Raw genomic sequence first — 18,646 nt, forward strand, 5'->3', positions numbered from 1 at the left:
TATAGACATATTGCTGTCCCAACCAATCAGATAATGTTTCCGCGTTCACCCTATATAACTCCCGTCCACTGCCCCCTCCCCGGACTCGCTTGCAGATCACGCATAAGCCCACGTGCCCTGGCTCCCCTGCTTCTGCCAATAAAGCTGTCTACTTCTCCTGGCCAGTGGCTTGCGTGGGTTTGTAGCGCGGTCCCCCTTCGCTGACTAGCAGCCCCGGCCAGCAGTCCCTGGCGCACTGCTGGTGAGGTGCGTCGACAACCCGCTGCTCACGAGGGCGGCTTGAGGAAGGCTTTGCCTCCCACCCCAGCGGCAGGGAGCGACGGCCGCAATCTCAGATATTATCTTTCTGCTGTTTTATAATGTAAAGGCATCGGTATAATTATCTTAACTTTTAGTTACAGTCTCTGTAAGTTTTCACTTAAAAACAATTTGAGCATTTCTGTTAATTAATCAACTAAAACAATTTTATTAGTAACAACTTTGCTAAGTTTTTCTGCTTTCCCCACAGTTGAATTAATTCCACTTGTGACTTCTTATACATCAACTTTAATTGCAAGATGGTATTGACATTTAAGGACTCATTTTTTTAGGTTATCTTTCACCATTATCCAATTTGTAACAGGAGAACCCCAAATCTAATTTATGAGTTCCTAGGCATGAGTAGACTAACAAAGTTAAAGCAAGTACAGATTAGAACAGAAGAGAGAATTTTACACACTTAGCTTAGCTTAGGGAAAGACTTGACTTTAGATTCACCTGGACACAAAGCTCCCAGTGTCTGTCCATGGCAGAAACTTAGTGCAGGACCTTCCAGCTTTATTCCTCCAGAAAAATCCCTGGGCAGCTGCAAGGTATGGAGCTAAAGTATCTGGAGAAGCCCTGCCCCCAATGAGACATGAATTGGGGCTGCTCTAGGGGCCACATCCCATTAGTTACTTCCCGCAAGGGATAAAACCCTGCAAGCCTTTTTCTGAAAGGATTGGAGTGTTACAAGGAAATAGGGAGCTAGGAAAGCCAGGAACCTTTTAATCATAATTGATGGCACATGAGGAGTTTCCTTATTCTACAAGGGAGAGGTTTGGTAATTGGAGTGCATTTCCTCACCCCTTTAAGGCAGGGGAGGTTAACCTATTGTTTGTTCCACAGAACTTTTGTTAAGAACTCTGCTTTAAGGAGATATGACCACATGGTCCCTGGCCCTCAGATCCATCTGTCCTCTCCTCTCTCACACAAGTTCAACTGGAATTCAGGGTCCCACACAGAATCCATTTTCAGCTGCACTGTGGCCATGTGGTGTGGCAGGAATAGATTAGACTAGGCAGGTTGTCCCAGTTTAAGAAGTGCGCATTAATCTAGGGGAGGATAACACATTTGTCAGTCTGGGGGCATCCCACCATTAGATCTGATTGAACAGATTGCTTGCTGAGCCAGCATTCTGGAAATGGGGGAGCTCTGCTTGCTGTCCCATATTCTGGGGCTCAGGAGCTTTGTCTCTGGAAGTCCCCAGAGCCTTAGAGGTCTTGGGGCATCTGGGTCTGGTTCCCAAACCTTAACCCTCAAGTGGGCTTTCCTGCTAGGAAAGGGGCTAGCTAGGTATCTTTAAATGCTTTTGCTTACTTTGCAGCAGTCTTAGAAACTGTCTATGAGTGAGCTCACTCCATAGCCACTCCCAGGGGTCAAGTTACTCAGTTAAATCCCATAGGAGAACTAGAGGCTAGTTGCCCTGTATCTTGCCAGCAAAAACCATTAGGGACCATACCCCCAACTCAGACAATCTCTGGTCCACTCTAGGGTGGAGAAGGAGCAAAGCCTCAGGGTACCGCTGAAGGTAGGGCTTATGCCTCCCTAACAAATGCATTTTCAGTTTTTAAGGCATTCTAAAGCATCTCACAGACCCAGAATGAGTACAGCTATAGTTGAAAGATCTGGTGTCAAGGGAAATTTGGCCTGCCATCAGAACTTCCTTGGATCTACATGGCATGGGGACTAGTCCCTACCACCTCCCCAGAGGGAGCTGGAAGTCTGGGCAGGCTGATTTTATTTCTTCAGGAGCTTATCCAGGAACCCCCTAGCCATTAACCCCCTTTAAAATGGCAGAACCATAAGAGGTCACAGACAGATATTAAAACTTACCGATCTCCAGTGGGGGTCAGAGAGTACCACTCACTTACCTTTCTCATGGTTGGCTCACCGAATGAAGAGGAGGAAGTATTGGATTTCTCTAGGTCCTTGGCTATGTTGCATAAATGAATTTAAGAACATGCTGGTTTAGATAGGCCAGTAAAAAGAACTTTTTGGGATATGGGGGAAAGGACAGAGCTTGCTGAGAAAGGGGAGAGAAAGAAATATACATCAAGATTTGGTGTGAGCTTCTTTAGGCAAAAGACAGAGTTCTGCATTTTGTGGTTACCTTTTAAACTTTTAATTATTCCTCCCCCTTGCTAATGCTAAGGGGATGGGCCCCAGCTGTTATTGGTTACCCTGTCAATGGTGGGGGCCAATGGTGAGGCTTGTTAGGAATATCCAGGACCAAGGGGAGGTCCCAGAGAGAGAAACTGGGACCTCAAGGTTAAACTCAAGGTCTCAGCAAGGTCTTACAGCCATATTGTCTGTCAGTCATATTGTCTGATGGTTGTCTTATTGTCTGTTGTCTGTCAGTCATGTTGTCTGTCAGCCATGTTGTGGCTCATCTTTTTCATTTCCCTGTACTAACCTGCTTTAACCTGCCTCAGGAGGTTGATGGTTCTTGCTTTTATATTTATGTCTTTGATCCATTTTGAGTTAATTTTTGTATGAGATGTGAAATAGGGGTCATCTTTCTTTTGGATATGTATATCCAGTTCTCATAGCACCATTTTTTGAATAGATTGTTCTTACCCAGCATGTTGGGTATGATAGGTTTGTCAAAACCACTTGCCCATAGATATGAGGGTCTGTTTCTGAATTAGCAGTTCAGTTCAATTAGTATGTGTGTTATCTTTATGCCAGTACCATGCTGGTTTTTTTTTTTAACCACTGAAGCTAGGTAATATGATTTAAAGTCCGAAAGTAAGAGTCCTCCAACTTTGTTTTTTCTTTTTTAAGGGACCTCTTATCTATCCAAATAAATTTGATAATTGTGTTTTCCATTTTTTTAAAAAAATGCTCATGGAATTTTAATTGGGATTGCATGGAATCTGTTTATCAATTTTGGTAGAATTGACAACTTAATGATATTTAGTCTTTCAATCCATGAGCATGGACTGTTCTTCCAATTATTTAGGTCTTTTAAAATTTCTTTTAGCAATTTATTGTACTTTTCTTAATACAAGTGCTTTACATCCTTGGATAAGTTTGTTCCTAAATATTTGATTATTTTACTGGCTTTAGCAGTTTGATATAGTTACGAATTCCAAAAATAGATATTGGTTTATGTTTGTAAACTGGTATGGTCCTGGGTATAATTAAGTTGTGGTTAGGGCTTTGATTGGGCCACATTCTTAGGGTGTTGAGTCCCCATACCTTGGTGGGTGGGAACTCACAGATAAAAGGCATGGCAAAGGACAGAGTTGGAGTTTTGATGACAGAATTTTGAGCTGGAGCCTAGGAAGTGAACACCCAAGAGAAGAACACAGAGGACTAGAGACAGCCCTTTAGATATGGCAGAAGCCCCAGAGAGAGAAACAGAGCTATTTACTTGAAAGTCTACAACTGGCCTTGTGGAGAGGCAAAGCCTAGAGAGCCTCATAGTCTACAGCTGACCTTGTCAGGATAACAGAGAAACTGAGCCCAGAAAGAGGCAAACTCTGGGAAGAGAGGAACCTAGGAAGCCTAAGTCCTGGCAGATATCAGCAGCCATCATCCTCCAACAGATGGCAAAAGATTTTGGTGAGGGAAGTAACTTACACTTTATGGCATGGTAACTGTAAGCTTCTACACCAAATAAATACCCTTCATAAAAGCCAACTTATTTCTGTATTTTGGATCAGCACCACTTTGGCTGACTAATACACTGGTTATTATAAATGAAATTTGTTTCCTGACTTCCTCCTCAGATTGTGCAATACTAGTATAGAGAAACATTATGGATTTTTGCATGTTGATCTTGTATTCTGACATTCTACAGAAATTGTTTCTTAGCTCATTAGCTCTGTTGTAGATTTTTCTGGACTCTCTAGGTATAGGAATATGTCATCTGCAATTAGCAAAAATTTTACTTCTTCCTTTCTTATTTGGATGCCTTTTATTTCTTTTTCTTCCCTGATTGTTCTAGCTAGAACCTCTAGCTCTATATTGAACAGTGGTGACACAGTGACACTGGGAATCCATGTCTTGCTCCTGATCTCAATGGGAAAGTTTTCAAGCTTTCACAATTGAGTACAATGTTAGTTGTGGGTTTTTCATATGTGGCCTTTCTCATGTTGAGAAAGTTTCCTTCAATTCCTATCTTTGTAATATTTTTATCAAGAAAGGATGCAATATTTTGTTGCTGCATCAATTGATAGGATCATGTGATTGACTTTTCTTTGATTTATTAATGTGGTGTGTTATGCTAATGGATTTTTTTGTGTTGAACCACTGTTGTATGCCTGGTATAATATCCACTTGATCATGATGAATAATTCTTTTAATATGTTGTTGAATTTGATAAACAAATATTTTGTTGAGGATTTTTGCATCTGCATTAATGAGGGAAATGAGTGTAATTTTCTTTTTCTGTAATATTTTTATCTGGCTTTATTATTGGGGTATTATTGGGATATTGGCTTTATAGAATGAGTATGGTAGCATTCCTTCTTGTTCAATTTTTTGGAAGAGTTTGGGTAATAAGATTTGTATTAAATCTTATTTGAATGCTTGGTAGAATTCACCAGTTGAACTGGTCATTGGCTCTTCATTTTGGGGAATTGTTTGATGACTGTTTCAATCTCTTTATTTGTGATTGGTTTGTTGAGGTCTTCTATTACTTTCAGGGTAATTGTAGGCTGTAAATTCCTAGGAATTTTTCCCATTTCATCTACATTGTCTAGTGTTTTGGCATACAGTTGTTCAGAGTCTCCTCTATGATCTATTTTTTATTTCTCTTGGGTCAGTAGTGATGCCCCATTTTAATTTTTCATTTCATTTATTTGCATCTTCTTTTTTTATTTGTCATCCTAGCTAAGCATTTGTCAATTTTATTTAACTTCTCAAAGAACAAACTTTTGGTTTTGTTAGTTCTTGCTACTGTTTTGTTGTTGTTGTTGTTGTTGTTGTTGTTCTCAATTTCATTTCTGTCTGAACACTTTTTGTTTCATTCCTTCTATTTGCATTGGGATTAGTTTGCTGATTTTTTTCTAGTTCTCCCACTGTGTATTAGGTCTTTGATTTTAGCTCTTTTTCTTTTTTAAATGTAAGCTTTGAGGGCTCTAAGTTTCCCTCTCATCACTGCCTTAGCTGCATCCCATAGGTTCTGATATACTGTGCTCTCCTTTTCATTTGCCTCAAGATATTTATTGATTTCTCTTCAAGTTTCTTCTTTGACCCACTGATTATTGAAAAATGTGGTTTTTAATCTCCATATGTTTGTGAATTTTCCCTTTTTCTGCCTCTTGTTGATTTCCAACTTTATTTCATTATAATCAGAGGAAGTGTTTTGTATAATTTCAATCTCATTGAATTTATTGAGATCTTCTTTGTAACACAACATATGGTCCATCCTAAAGAAAGATCCATGAGCACTTGAAAAGAATGTATATCTTGCTGTTTTGGGGTGCAATGTTCTGTATATGTCTATTAGATTTAGTCCGATTATCATATTATTCAAGGTGTCTGTTTATTTATCTACTGTCCAGATGTTCTATACTGAGAGTGGCGTATTGAAGTCTCCAGCTATTATTGTAAGACATTCTATTTTTCCCTTCAATTTTTCCAGTGTTTGCCTCATGTATCTTGGGGCATCTGGTTAGTTGCATATACCTTTCTGATTGTTATTTTTTCCTGGTTGAACTGCCCCTTTCATTAATATAAAATGTCCTTTGTCCTTCCTTGTCTCTAATAGCAGTTATATATTATGCTTTGATTCTCTCTTGCTGCTCTCAGAATTCTCTCTTCGTCTTTGACATTTGACTTTTTCATGAGTATGTGTCTCAGAGTTGGCCTATTCAGATTTATTTGGATGAAAGTACATTGTGCTTTTTGGACATGGATATCTATGTTATTTAATAGGGTTGGGAAATTTTCGGCCATCATTCTTCAAATATTCTTTCTGCTCCTTTTCCCTTCTCTTCTTCTGGGACACTCATGACACATATGTTTGCATGTTTCTTGCTGTCATTTAGTCCTCTTTCATGGTATGGATTGTAATTTTTTTGTTGATGTCTTGGCATCTGACTTACTAGTGTATTTATTCTGTGTGCAGTTGCTCTTTAGTTTAGGGCTTTTTTTGCCCTTTCTTCCTTGCTGGTTGTGTAGTGGGAGCTGAAGATATGGTTGGTGCTGTAAGCTGGGGAGGCTGAAGCTGCCTGCATTGTCCCAGGGACCAATGAAGCTTCTCCCACCTTTCTCCTTTCATAGGGACAGAGCCACAGCATGTGTAATAATCTAAGTTGTGCAAGCCATGACCATCTGTAGTTGCCCGGAGTGACTGATGAAGCTTCCTGCCCCTTCCTCCCCTTCCTGGGCTGATAATGAAGCTGCAGGTATGGATAGCAATTTATGCTATGAGGGTCCAAAATGACTGCAGTTGCCCATATAGAGTGATGTAGCACCACCAGGGTTATGGTGGACCCACATTCTATTGCATTTGGGCTCAATGTCCCTACAGTTGCCTTGAGAGACTGAAGGAATACTGTCCCTTCTGCCCTTTAGGGGGTGGGAATGGAACTGCCCAACAGTTCAGTCTATATAGGCTGAAAGTCACTGCTGTTGCCCAAAGAGGCTGAGGAAACACCAGCCCCCTCCTATCCTATTGGGTGGTGGGGGTAGAACACAGGAACCTGACAGTCCCTATAGGCCAAATGTACCAGCTATTGTCTGGAGAGGCTGAAGATACACTTGCCTCCTCCTAACCTATTGGGGGTTGGGTGTGGATCCCTGGTACCCACCAGTCCAGAACATGCATGCCAAAAGTGCCTGCTGTTGCTTAGAATGGCTGAGGAAACACAGATCCCCTTCTACCTTACTTGGGGGCAGGGATGGAGCTATAGGTGCCTGAGTATCCAGTCTGTGTGTGCTGAAAATGCCTGCAGTTATCCAGAGAGGCTGAGGAAACACAGCTCCTCTCCTATCTTATTGGAGTGCAGGAAGGAAGCCTCAGTTGTCCAACTAGTCAGTCTGTGCCTGCTCAATGTACCTGCAGTTACCCATAGAAGTTGGTGCATGTCCTGCCAGCTTCCTCCATTCCAGAGGTGGGTCTGGAGCTTAGGCCAGAGCTGCAGTCCAATCTTGGTGGAAAGAAGTCAGTTCCTACTATCACTTATTTTCAATCAGACTGGCTTGCCTTCATCCTGGGGGTAGAGACAAAGTGACAGCTACTGGCCTCTTTCCAAATTAGATAGGTTCAAACTTTAGCTGTTCTTAGGGTTATATTTTTTAGCCAGCCAAATTTACTAATTGGTAGCTGAAATTGGTGGCCAACCATCTCTTCCTCCCCTATATTTGGGAAATGCAGCTTCCAACTCCAAACACAGAACAGTTCCTGAGGTAGCTTGTGCCACCAGAGTAGGATGAGCACCAGCTTCTGTGATGTTGCCTGTAGTTTCTTGGAGAGGTTTGTGCAGTTCTCCTTAGCTTTTTCCCTGCCAGGGGTGGGGCTGGCACTTATACTAGAGCTGCAGTACAATCTGGGTGGATAGAAGCTGGTCCCTACCAGCACTGTGATTTTCAGTCAACCTGGCTTCCCCTCATGTTGGGGGCAGTGTTAAAATGGAGACTACTAGCCTCTTTCTGATTTGGGCAGGTTCAAACTTTAGCTGCTCTTAGGATTATACTTTAGTCACCAAAATTTACTAATCAGTAGTGGAGTTGGTGCCCAACTGTCTTTTTCTCCCCCATTTTTGGGAAATGGGGCTTTCAATTCTAGCCACAGAATATTTCCCAAGGTGACTTCTGCCACCAGTGGAGTATGGGTACCAGCTTCCTTGGTGTGGAGTGCTCTACTCACAAATCTCTGCAGATAGGCAGTGTCCTCCTTCCATTCTTTCAAGGATGTTTCAGGATGCTCCTCTGGCCTCCTGGAGCCCCCAAACCGGTGCTTTAGATAACTCTGGATGATTACTAATTGCCCTGTACCATGACCTGACTTTTGGAAACTCTGCCACCATCTTTGTATTGCCCCCATTTGGCTCTTTTTAAAAATTTCTATATCTTTATTGATATTTTGGCAGTTTGATAATATTTATGAATTCCAAAAAGAGATATTGATTGTATTTGTAAACTGGTCTGTACCTCAGGGTATGATACACTTTGATTGTATTAGATTTATCTAAGATGGATTTGATTAAATTATGTTAAGATTAGGGCATTGATTCGACCACATCATTAGGACTGAATGCTGGCAGATGTTGCCTGACATCTTGTGTCAACACCCACCAACAGAATTTGGGTAAGAAAGTACTTCTTATGGTACCTTCAGTTGGACTCTTTAGGGCCTTGTGACTATAAGCTTCTACCCCAAATAAATACTCTTATAAAAATCAACAGATTCCTGGTACTTTGTATCAGCATACCTTCCTATAACCTTTAGTTCTTTATCTGTGTTTTCCTTCATCTCCTTGAATATATTGAAGATCGTTTTTCAAGGTCTTTGATATGTCCGATCATCTTTGTTAATGAATGGATTTTTGTCTTCTTCCTTTGAATTTATCATCATTTCCTTTTTCTCTGCCTTACATTTTTTCGTTGCCTGCTGTATTTTTTAATACTATAATGTGTTAATTCTGGGATTTAGTCCCTGAGCTGTCTATTCCTTAAGTTTGTATCCAGATAGTGATATAATTTATTTAAGTGCCAGGAGTTAACAACAACAATAACAACAACAACAAAACAACAACAAAATGGTAACCAACACAGAAAACACTGTTCACAGATTTGCAAATTGACTCTACATTGGTTGGTACTCTCCTTCAGAGTTTATCTTCCTATCAAGAAGATCAGCTTAATGTAAATGTTAAATGTTGCAGTGTGCATCCCATCTTTTCTAAGCCTACTTCTTGTACAGCACTTTTGCTTGCATGTGTCCTTTGGAATTCCCCTGTTTGCAGGTATCTGAAAGTCCTCTCTTCTCCCTGTGAAATAGACTTTACCTTACTCTTATGTATTCAAGTATATGACTTGTCACAGGTATTCCTTTGCTCTAGCCTTCTTTGACTTGTTCTTTATACTGCTTTAGTTGTCTGCAAGCTACTTCTAACCTCAGAGCAAGTAAAGGAGAGCAAGCCAGAGAAAAATTTCCTGATTCACTCTTTCTGGCTACCTCCTGATAGACTGGTCAGCAAACAGACATCCCAGTATGGAAACAAGGATTACTCTACTCCCTCTAGACCAGGGCATGGAACCCACAATGGGAGCTCAGGATGACTCCACACCATGCAGTAGGGACTGAGCAAGAGACCAGCAATAATGTCATAAGCTTTCCTATCTTTTAAAAAGCTGTCTGCTTTTGATTTGGAACCTGACCAATTACCTTTATACTGTTTTCTGGAATTTTGAGGAACTAGTTTTTGCTAGTTGCTAAAAAATCTGTGGGAGAACAGCACCCTGGAGTGTCTTATGCTGCCTTCTTGGTCAACCAGAAGCTTAAGTCAAAAGGTGTTTTCTTATATTTTTACCAGCTTTGGTAAAAGTATCATGGGAGAGGGAAAAGTTGTAAATCTTCTAGAAGTGTTTCCTTAATCTATAGATTCAGCTAGCTGTATTATTCTTCCCTTTACAATCACAACTAATGGACAGTAGGCATAGGGATGTGAGATTCTGAATTCAATTCTTAAATCACTATTAGATGGCATTTTTGCTGGGTAAAACCTTGTAAAGAGAAATTTTATTTTTTCTGTTCATTTTTACTCAGGTCATATATTCTGCCAAATACCTTATAGAAAGCAGGAAGGTATTTGCCATGGTTAGGCTTATGTGTCTTATTGGCCAGGAAATGGTGCCCAGTTGTCTGGTCAAGCAAGTACTAGCTAATTGTTACTGTGAGGGCATTTCATGGACTTAAATTATTAGTAAATTGATTGCATCTATGATTGATCACATCCTTAATCAACTGAGGAGATTGCCTTTAGAAATGAGATACATCTCATTCACTCTTTAAATGAAGTCTTTAAATGGAGAAATGATGATTTCAGCAGTAAGAAGAGAGAATTTCCATCTCTACTTCTGTTAGCCAGTTTCTCCTATAGAACTCATTGAAACTCTTCATTAGAGTTAACTTGTAGTTGTCAGCATGCATCCTGCCATATGGAATTTGGACTTATGTATACCCACAGTTGGGTGAGACGATTTAACAAAATCTTATAATACTTACAGAAATCTCCTGTCAGTTCTTTTTCCCTAGAGAACCCTGACTAATACAATACTTTTAAATTAGGTAGACTTTTAGTCAGATATCCTCTACTTTTCTCTCCTTTTGCTACTCTAGACATGAAAACAGAAACTTCTACAGAAAGTACCTGATTCTCCAATCTTTAAACTCAGATAATCATGGGTAAATATTCACTGTTTAGAAAACTTGAGAATTGCTCAGGCATTCATATTTATAATGTAGAGATATTTTAAGGTGATCCTGGATATCAGTAGCCTTCTTTAACTGAATCTTTGCCACTATACCAAATTTAATCTCACCAACAATTTTTAAAAAAGATTTATTTATTCCCTCCCCCTCGCCACTTGCACTTGCTGTCTGCTCTCTGCATCCATTCACCACATGTTCTTTTGTGTCTGCTTGTCTTCTCTTCTCATCTTTTATTTAGGAAGCACTGGGGACTGATCCTGGGTCCTTCAGATGTGGGAGAGAAGCACTTAGCTTCCTGATTGTTGTGTCTCTCATTGTCTTTCTTATGGTCTCTTTTTTCTTGTTTAATCTTGTTGCATCAGCTTGCCTTCACAAGGAAGCCCCAGGAATCAAACCCAGGGCCTCCCATATGGTAGATGGGAGCCCAATTGCTTGAGCCACATCCACTTCCCAACATTTATTAATATACAAAGAGTTTCTGAGTGTTATGCATCCAAAAAGAAAGAGCCTCAGGAAACACCATGGTAAGGGTTCTACCTTGACCAATAAGCACCTGTGATGCATATATAGATAAGGGTTACTCATCAGAGGGAGAAATAGCACACATGTCAGTTATTTTCTAGGTTGTATGTTAAAAGCTATAACTCTGAAACCATTAATAAGATGAGGATGGGAAAATATCTTAATTTAAACTGATTTTCAGGGAAGCGAACTTGGCCAAATGGATAGGGTGTCCACCTACCTCATGGGAGGTGTGTGGTTCAAGTCCTGGGCCTCCTTGACCCATGTGGAGCTGGCCCATGCGCAGTGCTGATGCGTGCAAGGAGTGCCGTGCTACACAGGGGTGTCCCCATGTAGGGGAGCCCCACGCGCAAGGAGTGCACCCATAAGGAGAGCCACCCAGTGCGAAAGAAAGTGCAACCTGCCCAGGAATGGCGCCGCACATGGAGAGCTGACACAAGATGACGCAACAAAAAGAAACAGATTCCTGGTGCTGCTGATAAGGATAGAAGCGGTCACAGAAGAACACACAGCGAATGGACACAGCAGACAACTGGGTGGGGGGTGGGGCAGGGAGGGAGAGAAATAAATCTTTAAAAAAAATAAAAAATAAAACAAACTGATTTTCATAGGACAAAGAATGAATAACAAATAATTCACTGTAGCTTGATGGGAAAGCAATACCACCTAGAAGGTTTGAAAGGTTACCTAAATCTTTATAAAATATTCTCAACTCTCGAATGAAATGTAAGTACTACTTCCTTCTATGGTACTTCTTTTTCTTTTCTAAATTTGGATCAAATACATTCTTTTCTTTAGTTACAATACATTTACTTTTGGAAGAAACAAACTTTCAGGAACAAAATCTACATCTCAAAACATTAATTTAGTCTACTTATACACTTTGCCCATTTTGCAAACCTAGGGTAAACTTCCTTCTTTAGTAACTACAGCTTTGGAAATGCTCCTATTTCCACCAAGGAAAGAAATAACAGTTAGGTTTTCCTCTGGAAGAAGTTTTTTATGTCTTTTCCAAGTTGTCATTCTGCATCCCTTTCTTTTTTATAAAACACACTATTTCCAAAAGTTTTAAACCATCAGTGCACCCAACATTGTACCTTATCCTCCATGAAAATCTGCTTACAAATATAAGTATTTGAATCTTGACATTCATTCATACATAATTGAATGAATAATGGGTTCCAAGCTTCCATTTCTAACTTTCCTAGGATGTCTACATTTGAAAATATATATGTATATTTTTCCTACTACCCAGAGTGTGTGTGTACATATGTGTGCAAATGTGTGTATATATGTGTATGTGTGTCTGTAATATACATACACATACAGTTAGAAGTAGAATAAAAAGATTTACCAAGAAGTAGCAAATTTCTTAACTTCCGTGGACCTTAGTGTCTTAATCCAAAAAATAAGGACATTCGCCTGCCCTATTCATCTGGCAGAAGTATGAAAATCAAATGAGAAAATACATAAGAACATTTGAAGCACCACAGAAACATATGTATTATGGCTATCTCGTTTTAACAGGAATAAAAGTGTTAATATAAACATGGACTATTTTTTAATGTAATGTCAGGCAGCAGCCATAGCTTGGAGGAAAATTGAGAGACACTAAAAACTCATCTCACACAGAAATCACCTATACTACACACTTTTAAACACAATTTAGATATAACCTGATGCTATGCTTTTGAAAAATAGTAGAAGTGTTGCGGGGCTGTTATGATTTAAATATGTTTATCCTCATAATTAATTAATGTTTCCTCTAAGATTATGCAAAGGGTGCTGCTGAGTGATGCTCCAGCTCCCCAGTGTGGGCACTTAATTATAGGCCCTGTGGTAAGCATCAAGGAATCTTACCTAGTGTGGAGGAGTCCTCTGAATACCTCTGCTCTCTACTTCTGAAACCTAATCTTTAGACTGAGGATCATGGATAATAGCAAGGCAGCCCTATACCATACTGGTACCTGGGAGATTTTTTTCACAGCATCTGGTTTGTTCCTTTTATTTCTTCTTTCATGTGCCACCATCCATGAGGCTGATGGTTTCAGGTGGTCCCAATCCACTCCCAGGGACACCTTACCTGTGACTTCGTCATTGGGTAGTGCCCTTGCTTTTCTGATCCACAAACTTGGGTGTTGTAGGAGTCACTCAGCTCTCTTCTCTCTGCTAGGTGACAGTGAACTAATCTGATAGAGAAGTCTGCATTAATATCTACTATTGCATTCCCAACTCCCTTGCCATTGTGAATCAGTCCCAATAACTTTCTCTCTGATAATAGTATTAAAGGACACATTGGTAAGAAACTAACATTTCCCCCTGATCTCAACATCAGAAGATGTGGCTTTCACCACAAATATGTATAGCATCTTACTTATGAATATGTATGGATAACCTATAAATACAAAATATAAATGCTATGCCTCCCTCCTCCCCCTGAAGACAATATCTCAACTCAGATGAATTCATGTGAGTCTGTTGGAGGCTTCCTTTCCTTCAGATCTCATCCTGTAAATATTACTTTGCTGCATTTAGGAAAGTTTCTGAGTGGATTGAGGAGCTTGGACCCTTATGCTTTCCCAAGATGGCCCAGATAGGCAACGGGTGTGGGACAAGCAGAGTCCCCAGTGTGGGTCCTGTATTAATAGCCCCCCCATATGCCCCTTATTCTTACCATTTATAATTTTCAAAGCTCTTCACTTACTCTATCTCATTTGAGCTTCGCAAAACCTCTTCTGCATCCTGTCATGCCAGCTTTATCTGTTCAGGTGGAACTATGTTTGTTGTACATGGAAATGAATGTGAGCCTGAAAAGGTAATAAGCTTGAACAAAAATCATTCCCTTTTTGGAAAAATCACTGGAAAAGGGCCAGAGAAAAATCTTCAAAAACTGAGATTTATAAGATTTATTTATCAAGAACTAATATAAAATGGCTGAGGCAAAATACTCTTTAAAATTTTGCTTTTATTTTCCATCAAATCACCCAATTACACTTCCTTGCAGTAAAATATGAATGCTCAGCATCCTGCAGAGTAAGGCAGTATATTATAATTTAACAAACCAGTTACCAACTGTGCATATCTAACTCTTAATTTCCCTCTCAAGTGACCTAGATCCATGATAATTTAACACTAAAAACAATAATCTTTTCTGATTACAAAGCCAAAACTCCCCCTGCTGAAATCTTCTTTTCATTTTATCTTAACCATTCATAGTGGTGGAAATCTGAGTAGCCTTACCATGGCTGACAGTATCATAAATAAAGTCCATTAAAACAGGTGTTTTGAAATTAAACATATAATTTCATGGGCCAATATAAAGGCTGGACCATATCAGAGCCCACAGGCCCTTAATACTGTGTTCCTTGTCCTTGGAATCCAAATAATACTCATCTGCCCAAGTTGTCGCAGAGTGAAGTTCTGCAGTGGAATGTTGTAAAATGAAAAGCAAATCTGACCTAGAAGAGTACAAGGCATTTAGAAAAGGAAAATTTTGGATTATGTTTTTGGGTCACATACATAAAACTGGCTTGTCAACTTTAATTAAACAGCTTTAGATTACTATTTACAAGCTAATTGTCCTGAAACTTATATCCTATTTGGCAAAATGTAAATTTTTCTTTAACAATATTTCATCTGTTTTTGCATGTGATTATAGTGAGGTTTTGAGTCTTGGTTGATTCAACATTTGTGTTACTCTAAGAATGTGGCAAATAGTTCCTTTGTGGAGCAGATGAGCTCTGCCCCAATCATTTTACATTGATTTTGGCTTGTAATCTCTGTTGGATTGTTTTATATCCAAATTAATGATGAACTCTGCTCTTTTCCTCTAGCAAGATCTAATCAGTACCATAGGAGAAAGTGCTGCCTTGGGAGCTGCAGGCTTTGTTATATGGGGAGACATGAATTTAACTTCATCAGTGGTAAGTCCGTACCTTGAAGGTACATTTAATAATTTTTCAAGCATTTTCTCTATTTTCCTATAGTGCTCACTCCAATCAAAGCTTTCATGTTCCCCATGGGAAAACAGCTTTTGAATACATGCCCAGATCAGTGCCTGGTACATAGAAGAAGCTCAATAAATATTATTAACTTTCGTTAAGATAATAATTATAACACTGACATTTGTTGAGCATTTACTAGATGCTAAGATTGTGCTAAGTGCTTTTTGGAGGGAGGTGGATTTGCTTACTTACTGGTCAAATAACAATATGAGGTAGAGACAACCAAACCTTTATAGTATAGGAAACAGTGAGGGGGGGCAGGGCGATAATTACTTAGAGCAAAAGCTACTTTGATTGGTTAGCAGTGGAACTAGAAAAAACCACAGGCAGTTTAACTCTGAAGTCCATATATTTATAACAACCATATACAATGAGTTTTATCCTATTTTGGGAAGTAGAAGCAGATGGTAACTTAATCTCCACATTGAGCTTATTTCCTCTCTCTGCAGAAATCAGCTGAAAATTAATAGGATTTATAAAAAAGTTTTATATATGTCTCTTCAAACTTCTCCCAGTTCAGATATTATTTACTCCAAGAAATCTTCCTAAATTTCTCCACTCGAAATTAATCACAATCTCCTAGGTCTTTCCATGTGTCATCTTTTATATCTCAATGGCTTAGCATATTTTGTCATGAATTTTAATACTTGTATCTTCCATACTTTTTCTCAAATTGAATTTTTTTGTAAGTTCATATACATAAAGCTGGATTGTCAACTTTAATTAAGCAGCTTTAGATTACTTATCTGATCTCATCCTTAGACTTTCACAGGCTCAATTTGCTGTTATCAAGATAAATAACTCATGGAACTCCTTAAGACAGTACAAGGTTAAGAATTTCCTCTGTTTCTGTAGAAAATTAGGTAGATAATGACAACAAATTAAGTAAAAACTGACAGAATTGTTTAAAGATTTCCACCGGTGATGTTTCCTCTCCACCCATGTGGCTCATGAGAGAAACTTTATCAGGGAGCTGGGTGCACAAACCTCCTGGCCTCTATTAGGAATCACAAATAAATGGCCTAGCAGACTTATAGGCATTCCTGCTTAAATTGTATTTAGAATTAGAACCCAGGGCAGATGATGTTTGAGCATAATTTTCAGGGAAATCCAGAATGGTACAGATTAATATTTTGACAACAATCATTGGCATATGATGATTCACATTCTAACAAAATCACGAAATGTACCACATACTTGAAAAGTGGCCACAGGATGGCAGATAATAGTGTTGCAGCAAAGCCAGAAGTTCTGAACCACAGAAAGACCCAAAACCGACTCTCAGGAGAAGTGGAGGAACAGATTTATTATGCGCGGGCCCAAAGGAGAGTCAATCTCCAAATTCTGAGCCCCGTTTTTCAGTTTTCATAGGTTTATATAGGATTTTATGTGGGATCAGCATGACTTTTGCTCATTGGCTAACGCACTGCTAGGCAAAATTTTACAAGCAGCGGGAGTTACAGAGGCAGAATGTAAGTGCAAGGTTGTGGGCTGATTTACAGAAGTGTGGGGGGGAAGTCACTCGTTTGATATCTTCCTACGAGGCCATGTTTTCACAGGCTGATTAAAAAAACAAGGGACAGGAGTTATTCATTTGACACTCTCCTGCAAGGCCATGTCCTCACAGGGTGATCCAAAGAAGCAGGGGCAGGAGTGACTTGTCAGATATTTTTGTAAGGTTATGCTGTTTAAGCAATAGCACAGCTTTGGCATAATTTCTAATTATGGGTTCCTAACTGGGTTCCTTCCTCTCTCTTTCACACCATTAACTTGGGACCTAGAAGGAGAAAAAGGTTATAAATTGCAAGAAAGGGATGTCTTTTATGTTGTATCAGGGGCCAGTTTGCAAGTTCTGTTGATAAGCTGACTCTAACCTATTCTCCATCTCCTGTCCAGCAGATCTTTTGCCCTCTTCTGATGTGGGACCCCGATGTTATAGCACCAAGGAGCCTAAGAGTTCACTAACTGGAACTGAGCCATCTGATTTCAGTAGTCAAGTCTAAATACTTGCCTGTGGGACTAGAGGCCCTAACCTTGTCACTTCCCCAAAGAAACACTAATGACTCTTCTTGTCTACCTTTCTAGGGTAACTGTACAAAGGTGAAGCAGTTTGTGAGTTCTGACTTAGGGAGCTACATAGTCAATGTGACAAGAGCCGCTGAGCTGTGCAGCCTGCACCTCTGCAGCAGTAACGGGCGATGCATCAGGAAGATGTGGAAAGCTCCCGACTACCTTCACTTGAACCCTGCAAGCTACCACATAGAGGCCTCTGAGGATGGAGACTTTATTGTAGAAGGAAAAGCATCTGATAGAGACTTGGAAGTGTTAGCCGAGAAATTTTCCTGTCATTGTTATCAGGGCTATGAAGGGACTGATTGTGGGGAAATGAAAACCGCTGAGGGCTGCTCCCCCATGTCTCCCTTTTCTGCCTCTCTGATAACTCTTTGTCTGCTAGTTGTAGCAGGTCATCTGAGCATTCAGTTGTGAGATAATTAAGTTTAAAGGGACCCATTCTCTAAAGGAGATGAAAATTATGTTTTTTTTTCTCTTTGGAACCTATTGGGAGTTATTATAAGTAGATATTATGTCACTGAACACAAACAGAAACAGGTTACTTAATTTGATTGACTCCAATTTCACTGTCAAACCAGATACATGATCATAAACAATGCACAATTCTTCCTTATTGAAATGCTTACGTTGTATTTTTGTATTTAAACTAAAGGTAGTGAATTTTATACCACGTATAAAGTAATGTATATATTTATTTGTATATGTACCTGTACATATTAAGTATTTAGGTACATATACATAAGAAACTATTAATTTCAAACACTGGTTTTCCAAGCTGCAGCTTCTTTTAAGGACAGATTACTAAGTAGTTCTCTGACTCAACAGAAGGTGGTCACCTCAGTGCAACCAAAGTGGACCAAATGCTGAGTTCTGTTTCAGGCTCAGGCTCACACCAGGCTTCTGCTCCCAATGCACGCAGGCTCACTGGGTTCAGAAGTGATTCCTGCCATGACTTCTCATGAGGGGCAGGGACTAGATGAAGGGAACCATTCCCAGCTCATTGCAAAGGCCCCTGTTCCAAAATGGTGCCTTTCTCACTGACCGTGAGTCCTTCCCTCACTGACCCTGGTAATCTGAGTTCTTTGAAAGCTTCAGTATAACATGCATGCTTGTCTAATGCTTGGATTGACACTTCTCTATGTCCTAGCAGAAGCTGGAACCATGGTTCATAAAAATAGGCTTGGTGTCCTTCGTAAGCAAAAATCATTATAAAAATATACATAAAAAATACTTAAGGGAGCCAGAAGCGCTGTTGTGATGGGAGCCTGTTAAGGAATACTGGATTTTTTTGGCTCCTACCTGTCAGTCTTGTGTGGTGGCTTTAGAGTCAGTTTGAATCTAACTTGAATCAAGGTTT

At 39.7% G+C, this 18,646-nt stretch overlaps 1 protein-coding gene across 1 annotated transcript in view; it reads left to right on the top strand.

Annotated features, from left to right (window-relative positions):
- LOC101416849 (hyaluronidase-4) overlaps positions 1-17,703 on the top strand; it is a 32,743-nt gene extending 15,040 nt beyond the window's left edge. Inside the window, exons 2-3 of the mRNA XM_004478249.2 lie at positions 15,046-15,135; positions 17,302-17,703. Coding sequence (XP_004478306.2) covers positions 15,046-15,135; positions 17,302-17,703 — 492 coding nt within the window. The remainder of the gene's footprint in view (positions 1-15,045; positions 15,136-17,301) is intronic.
- The last annotated feature ends 943 nt before the right edge of the window (positions 17,704-18,646 follow it).

The sequence above is a fragment of the Dasypus novemcinctus genome, chromosome 5 (genome assembly GCF_030445035.2).
Source record: "Dasypus novemcinctus isolate mDasNov1 chromosome 5, mDasNov1.1.hap2, whole genome shotgun sequence".
Lineage (NCBI taxonomy): Eukaryota > Metazoa > Chordata > Mammalia > Cingulata > Dasypodidae > Dasypus > Dasypus novemcinctus.